Below are 8889 nucleotides of genomic sequence, written 5' to 3'. Positions count from 1 at the left end.
GATGGTGATTGCAGCCATGAAATTAAAAGATGCTTGCTCCTTGGAAGAAAAACTATGACCAATCTAGACAGCATATTAAAAGGCAGAGACATTACTTTGCCAACAAAGGTCTGTCTAGTCAAAGCTATGGTTTTTCCAGTAGTCATGTATGGATGTGAGAGTTGGAAAGCTGAGCGCCGAAGAATTGATGCTTTTGAATTGTGATGTTGGAGAAGACTTTTGAGAGTCCCTTGGACTGCAAGGAGATCCAACCAGTCCATCCTAAAGGAGATCAGTCCTGGGTGTTCATTGGAAGGACTGATGCTGAAGCTGAAACTCCAATACTTTGGCCACCTGATGGGAAGAGTTGACTCTTTGAAGAGACCCTGATGCTGGGAAAGATTGAAGAAGGGAGGAGAAGGGGACGACAGAGGATGAGATGGTTGGATGGCATCACCGACTCAATGGACATGAGTTTAGGTAAACTCTGGGAGTTGGTGATGGACAGGAAGGCCTGGTGTGCTGCGGTCCATGGGGCCGCAAAGAAGCAGACATGACTGAGCGACTGAACTGAACTGAACTGAAAACCTTAAGAAATGCAAAAGCCACAAAAAGGAGAAAAATAAGTTTGACAAATAAAATTTTAAGTTCCAATATGATAAAGCACATTATAAACAGGGTTAAACGGCAAGCCACACAAGAAGTGTAAATGGAGAAATGCTAATGGCCTTGAAAAATATGAAATTTCATTAAATGCTAATAATATCTCATAATAAAAGAAATTAAAACTAATTGAAATGCTCTTCATACCTATCAGAAAAATCAGAAAAGATACAGAAGATTACAGCAAATGTGTAAGTAAACTGACCTAATTGACATATATAGAAAACACACCCAACAATGACGTAATACTCTTTGGAAGCTCTCATGGAACATTCATTAAAATACACCATAAGCAGAGCCACAAAGTAAGTCTCAAACATTTCAAGGGGCTGGAACTTTCAGGCTACGTTCTCTGACGACAGTGACATTCAACTGGGGTCAATAAAACGTTTAGGCAAATAAATCTGACAACTCATTTAAAAAAGACAAATTCCTTGGAAAATACACATAAGAAAAATATAGATAGTCATATAACTGATAAGAAAATTGAAACCCATGTATTTAAAACTTTCCACAAAGAAAATTCCAGTAATTCAAAATAACCAATGAATTCTTCCAAATAATTTTTAGAAATCATTCCAACTGTATGCATACCCTTTCAAACAATATAGGAGGAAAAAAAAAAAAAAAACCCAACTCATTTTATAAAGCTAGCCAAACATGATTCCAACATCTAAAAAGAATATTTTAAGTAAGTAAAATTAAAGCTGATCGTTACATGAACATAGATGTCAAAATCTTAAACATTAGGAAATGAAATCCAGTGGATGTAAAAAACAAGATAAAAAATTCAATCATGTAGACTTTATGCCAGGAATGAAAAGTTGGGTTAGCATTCAAAAAAAAAAAATCATAAATTTTATAATATCTACAAAATAAAGAATAAGAGTCAAAGATGCAAAAAAACACTTAATATTCTATAGCCATTTAAAATAAAACCTATCAGTAAACTAAGACTAGAAGGAAACATCCTCAATCTGATAAAGAGCATTTATGAAAATCCTATAGCTGGCAGCACAGAGTATGGTGAAATATCTCAGAGTACCCCTCTAAGATCAGGAACAAAACCAGGATGTACACTATCATCACGTGTATTCCATACTGCACTGAGCCAGAGCCAGAACAATAATGCAAGGTAAAAAACAAAAATTTTAAATATTGGAACAGAAAAAGCAAAACTGTCATGATTCAGAGATGATGTGACTGTGTATACAGAAATTACAAAATAAATTTATTTTTTTAACTGCTTAAATTAATAAAGTTATCAAGGCCACTGAGTACAAGTCCAATACACAAACCTCAACTGTATTTCTAAATGCAAAAATAACTGGATACTAATATTTTAAAATATATACTTAGAGTAGCCATAAAAAATATCTGGAATAAATCTAATAGAAGATGTATAAGATATCTATATTAAAAACCATAACATATTGCTGAGAAAAGTAAACATTACTTATATAGATGTACATTTTCCATGTTTACAACAGAAAGATGCAATATTATTACAATGTCAGTTGTCCACATACGGTTCTATATATATATTCAACACAATATCAATCAAAATCTCAGCAGGGTTTTATTATGGACACTGACATGTTGATCCTAACAATTTTATGAAAATGCCATAAATTGAAAATCGCCCATACAACTATAAAGGCAAAAAGAGGAAGCTGGAAATCTTATATGACCAGACTATTGAGACACAATGTCAAGCTATAGTAATCAAGACAGTATGCACTGGCAATAACACAGTAGACGGAACAATGGAATAGAAGGTACAGAAACAAACTCCTACACGTATAGTTATCTGATCTGCCAACACTCTTCGGAGGAAAGGATTATCCTTTCTATTGACAATGGCAATAAGCCATCTGGATATTCATAAGAGGGAAAAAAATTAAAGTTGGTTCCGACTTCACCTACTCTAAAATCAATCTGAACTTCATAAGAAAGCTAACTATGAAGGGTTAAAAACAATAGAACTGTTATCTTCAACAAGAAGCTATCCTCAAAATTTTGGGTAGCCAAAGGTTTCTTAAAATACAAAAAAAAAAAAAAATTAGCCATAACATAAACAGTTGATAGCTTAAACCTCATTAGAAGACTGAAAAGGTGAACCAGAGACTGGGAGTAGATATTCGCAATACATGTATCTGACAAAGGATTTACATCAAATATATAAAAAGTACTCCAACAAATCAATTTTTAAAATCCAATAAAAAGTACACGAAAAACAAAAACACAGTACACAAGGATATCTCAATGGCCATGACATTTGAAAATGTTCTCAATATCATTAGTCACCAGGGAAACTCATATTAAAACAGTAATACCGCTAATACATATATCAAATGGCTAAAGTTTAAGAAGAGTAACAATACCAAACACTGCCAAAGATGTCAAGTAACTGAAATGCTCATAAATCATGGGAGTATAAATTGTAAAACCTACTTTTGAAAACTGGGCAGTTTCAACTGTAGCCAAACACATATGTATCTAAACTTACCATTCTAAATCCTAGGTTTATACTCAAAGGAAGTTAGTGCATATGTCTACCGAAAAACTTGTACAAAAATATTCACTGGAGTTTTTATTATTATTATTAATGAGTCAAAAACTAGAAATTAGTCAAATATCCACTGAGGAGAACAAATAAGTTATCATATATTCATGCAACAAAATGTTGCTACCACAAAATTTAAAAACTATTGTGATACAAATCATACGTCAATCTCACAGGCATAACAGTAACCAAGAAAAACCAGACACAGAGGGGTATGATTCCATTCATATGGATTTGAGCAAAGGGCAAATTAATCTGTAGTGCCTAAAGTCAGAATTAGGGGAGCAGGAGGAGCAGGAAGGACGGGAATACCAGCAATATAAACTACAAAGAGGCAAAAAGAACCTGTCTGGGAGTTTGGAAATGGTTTCCATTTTGACACGGAAATCTTTTATGTCTTGATTTGGGGTGGTGGTTTACAAGGTTATATACATGTAGGAATTCATGAAGCTTTATGTTTAAAATCTGTGCCCTTCATGTATATTTCACTTCAATAAGTGAACTAATTTACATTGCATATATTTTATAAGTAGTGATGTTTAAAAAAACTCTAAGCCATCCTATTTACAGAAAACAAGAAAGTTTCATAATAACTGATATCATTATTTTTTATTTACCATTAGTCTTAAAGTTTCAAAATACATTCATTTTTTTAAAATATGTGCAAAACTGTATTTCTATTACATATAAATACAGAAAAATTAATTTTATTTTACTGGTTAAACCCTCCAGGGAGAGTTTTGGAAGGAAAGATTTGGAAGATCAAAGGTAAATTTTATTTAGATCATTTGAATTTTTTAACAATAAAAATATTTTATTAGTATATTCAAATAATTGCAAAATTAATGGAATATGCCAATTCCAATTTTAAATGTCTGTAATCTCTTGAGGAGATGAAGGAGAGTGATCACACTCTAACCAAAGACTTGGACATATGCTGTTTCACTGTATTCTTTAAAACTGTCTATAGGTAAGATTTTATGTTTCAAATTCAATAAAAGAAAAAAATGTTTGTTTTCAACATTATTATAAGCAAGAATGATGAAAACAACTGGGCTGTCTTTAGGAGGAATGAAATGGTAATATTCAGTTTTTTTTGAGTAGAGATCATGTGTTTTAATGTCTACATACCACTCAGTGCCCCAACAGCTCCAAAGTTCAAGGATTTTCCATCCATTATACTGGCATCACATTCAATTTCACCCAAGAGATTTAGATTAGATCCCATTCCTGCATTTGTAAAAGGAGAATCCTAAAAGATAAAAACAAAAATTAAAATACCATTAGTCTTTTTTTTTATTTACCATTAGTCTTAAAGAAAAATTGCCAATGCTTAAAATACTCTTCTAAACACTAGGAAGGTAAAGAACACTTCCCAACTCATTGTATGATATCAGTACAACACTGATTTCAAAACAAGGCAAAGACAAGGAACAAAAACTACAGATCAGTATACTCATGAATATCGATACCAAAATCCTCAAGGAAACAAAATGCAGCAAAATATGAAAGCATTATATACCATGAACAAGAGGGATTCCAGGAAAACAAGTTTGGTTTAATAACTTAAGCTCACTGTAATATACCATGTTTATACAGAACAAAACCAAAACCAAAAAAAAAAGATCATATTAATAGACCAAGAAAAAGTATTTGACAAAATTCAATACGCTTTCATGAGAAAAACACTCAACAAACTAGAAAAAGAAGGGAAATGTACTTAACATGATAGAGAGCATCTACAAAAGTAAGTCCAGAGCTAACATCATAATTAATGGTGAAAGATCGTTTCCCCTAGCATCAGGAACAACACAGCAATGCTCGTCTCACCACTTATATTCAAAATTATAGTGTATATTCTGGACAGGATAATTAGGCAAGAAAAAGAAACAAAAAGCATCCAGATTAGAAAGGAAGAAGTAAAATTACTTCTTTTGGAAGATGACATAAACTTGTATACCAAAAAATCCTAAAATCTCCATTAAAAAACTATTCGAACCAATAAAAAAGTTCAATGGGGTTGTAAGATATAAGTTCAATATGCAAAAACCAATTGTATTTCAGTACATTAGCAATGAAAAAAATGAAAATGAAATTAAGAAAACAATTCAACTTATAATCACATCAAAAAGAATAAAATAGTTAGAAAAAAATTTAACAAAAGAAGTGTAAGATTTGTACATGTATGTAAAACATGTTTTTAAAAAATTAAAGGCCTGAATCAAAGGAAGGACCCATGTACATAGAGCAGAAGACTTAGTATCTTTAAGATGGCAATACTCCCCAACTTGGTCTGATTCAATACAATCCTGTATCAAATCCTCACTGCTGTTTTTTGCAGAATTTGATAAATTAACTTTACAATTCAAATAGAACCACAAGGAATTAAGAACAGTCAAGACATTCGTGTTTTGTAAAGTTCTAGGAAGCTTTTCTCACGTGCCAGAAAGGGGCTGGGTTGATGGCAGTTTTAAACTTTCAGCTTCCTTAGCGTCCTCTCACAAGAGGACGCTGGCTGAGACAGACACTAGGAGTTGGACTGGGGCGGGGGGAAGGGGGGTGTCATCTCATTGTCTCTGGGGACCCCCACACCCCTGGCCCCTGTTTCTCTTTTCTCAATATTGATTAAAGGTGAGCTTTCAAAGGCTGCCCAACCACAAGTTATGCTTTAGCCCAGGCCATGTGCCTTCTGATGTTTGTGGATTCATGGAAGTAGAAGCTAAGAGGAGTGTGGACGGGCTAGTGGATAGCAGAGAACATCAGGGAAGATGCATGTTTGCTTGGTTAGGGTCCCTGGAATGGCCCAGGCCTGGTGGGTACCAATTAAACGTTCCAAGGCCTAGAAGTCCTAGGCTATCTATACAGCGCTTCATGCTGTATCACACAAGCCCCTTTGCCAGGGTGGGCCCAGATGCCTTTGAACTGGACCACATGTGCATAGTCTGGTCCTTGCTGACTGGCAGGACAACTCCTAGGAAATGTCTTAGTGCAAAGTCAGAAGTTACCACGTGAGGCTGTGTTTCCGTCCCTGAAAAACTAAGAATGGGGTTTAAGGAAAAACTGGGGCTTCTTTTTAAAATTAAAACAAAACAAACCACAAAAACAAAAGAATAGTCAAAACAATCTTTCAAATAAAAAAAACAAAATTGGAGGGCTCACACTTCTAGGCTTCACAACTTTCTACAAATTATAGTAATCAGACAGTCTGACATGGACATATAGCTAAGGACAGATATGTAGATCAATGCACTAGAACTGTCCAGAAATAAGCCTTACACTTATGGTCAACCCATCACGGTTCTCACGGAGACAATACTGGAGTCGTTTGTCATGACAAAGGTCTGTATAGTCAGAGCTAGGGTTTTTCCACTACTCATGTATGGATTTGAGATTGGACCATAAAGAATTCTGAGCAGCAAAGAACTGATACTTTCAAACTATGGTGCTAGAGAAGATTCTTGAGATACCTCTGGACAGCAAGGAGATCAAACCTGGAAATCAACCCCAAATATTCACTGGAAGGACTGATGCTGAAGCAGAAGCTCCAATACTTTGGCCACTTGATGCAAAGAGGGTGACTCATTGGAAAAGATCCTGATGCTGGGAAAGATTGACAGCAACAGGAGAAAGGGGCAGCAGAGGATGAGATGGGCGTGATTGATTCAACGGATATGAATTTGAGAAAACTCTGGGAGATAGTGGAGGACAGAAGAACCTGGTGTGCTACAGTCCATGGGGTAACAAAGAGTTGAACATGACCTAGTGACTAAACAGCAAGTCTTTTCCAAAAATGGTGACGGATCAACTGGACATCCAATGCAAGAGAATATCTGAGTCAGAAATCTCAGTCAATCCAGAAAATTAACTCTGTTCTAAGCTAACACAAATACTATCCAGGAAACCAGGGCAATTCTTTATCCACCTAAAGATCACCAAATGTACAAAATCATCTACAAATGTCCCCAGTTTCTTGAATTTCTGCCAGACCCAAGGAAAACTAACCACAACACGAAGATCTCCACCATATGTGTTAACACATATAACTTGAGCAAAGGGGTCAGGGATTTGAGACCAGGGCTTTTGCCCTAATGCAAATAGAAAACCTAACTGTCCATAGGATTTTACAAATGAGATCACAGGGGAAAACAACCACAAAGTGATTGTAAAATTAAATGGAAGATGAGTGATACAGACAATAAGTATTTTGAGAACTCCAAAGGAAACGGGCCAGTACGAGATGAAGAAGTTAATAGCAGTCTTCCTGAAGAATGTATAACAAATGCAAAGACTGGTCAGAAAATTCCACTTGGTGGATATGCTAGGAGCAACATGTAGGCAGCCACAAAGTATCAGAGTCACAGAAGACACATTTAGGAAATATGTTTGGTGGGAGCCAAATAGGCTGTTCCATGTCACTCATCAGAATCTGGACTTGACTGGAAAAATGGTGAGAAGCTCTTCAAGCTCTCTATAGAAACAAAAGTCAATTTTTAACAATTTTTTTCCTGTAATTGAGATCTAATCTTACTGCACTGTGGTCAGAAAAGATGACTGGAATGATTTCAATTTTTTGAATTTACCAAGACTAGATTTACGGCCCAGGATGTGATCTATTCTAGAGAAGGTTCCGCGTGCACTTGAGAAAAAGGTGAAGTTGATTGTTTTGGGGTGAAATGTCCTATAGATATCAATTAGGTCTAGCTGGTCCATTGTGTCATTTAAAGTTTGTGTTTCCTTGTTAATTTTCTGTTTAGTTGATCTATCCATAGTTGTGAGTGGGGTATCAAAGTCTCCCACTATTATTGTGTTACTATTAACTTCCTCTTTCATACTCGTTAGCGTTTGCCTTACATATTGCGGTGCTCCTATGTTGGGTGCATATATATTTATAATTGTTATATCTTCTTCTTGGATTGATCCTTTGATCATTATGTAGTGTCTTTCTTTGTCTCTTTTCACAGCCTTTATTTGAAAGTCTATTTTATCTGGTATGAGTATTGTGACTCCTGCTTTCTTTTGTTCTCCATTTGCATGTAATATTTTTTTGGAAGACAACCTCTTTAACAAGTGGTGCTGGGAAAACTGGTCAACCACTTGTAAAAGAATGAAACTAGAACACTTTCTAACACCATACACAAAAATAAACTCAAAATGGATTAAAGATCTAAATGTAAGACCAGAAACTGTAAAACTCCTAGAGGAGAACATAGGCAAAACACTCTCCGACATAAATCACAGCAGGATCCTATATGACCCACCTCCAAGAATATTGGAAATAAAAGCAAAAATAAACAAATGGGACCTAATGAAACTTAAAAGCTTTGCAGAGCAAAGGAAACTATAAGCAAGGTGAAAAGACAGCCCTCAGATTGGGAGAAAATAATAGCAAATGAAGAAACAGACAAAGGATTAATCTCAAAAATATACAAGCAACTCCTGCAGCTCAATTCCAGAAAAATAAATGACCCAATCAAAAAATGGGCAAAAGAACTAAACAGACATTTCTCCAAAGAAGACATACAGATGGCTAACAAACACATGAAAAGATGCTCAACATCACTCATTATTAGAGAAATGCAAATCAAAACCACAATGAGGTACCATTACACGCCAGTCAGGATGGCTGCTATCCAAAAGTCTATAAGCAATAAATGCTGGAAAGGGTGTGGAGAAAAGGGAAC

At 35.1% G+C, this 8889-nt stretch overlaps 1 protein-coding gene across 6 annotated transcripts in view; it reads right to left on the bottom strand.

The window, feature by feature from the left end:
* The window catches only part of TASP1 (taspase 1), a 246075-nt gene that overhangs the window by 197468 nt on the left and 39718 nt on the right, over positions 1-8889 (bottom strand). For all 6 annotated transcript variants that reach the window (XR_006271492.1, XM_043478982.1, XM_043478985.1 and 3 more), the window contains one exon: positions 4340-4460. Coding sequence is in view for 5 of the 6 variants with exons in the window: in XM_043478982.1 (XP_043334917.1) it covers positions 4340-4460 (121 nt within the window). In the remaining variant the exon portion in view is untranslated. The remainder of the gene's footprint in view (positions 1-4339; positions 4461-8889) is intronic.

Source organism: Cervus canadensis, chromosome 10, assembly GCF_019320065.1.
Source record: "Cervus canadensis isolate Bull #8, Minnesota chromosome 10, ASM1932006v1, whole genome shotgun sequence".
NCBI lineage: Eukaryota > Metazoa > Chordata > Mammalia > Artiodactyla > Cervidae > Cervus > Cervus canadensis.
This window is presented reverse-complemented; position numbering and strand designations above follow the sequence as displayed.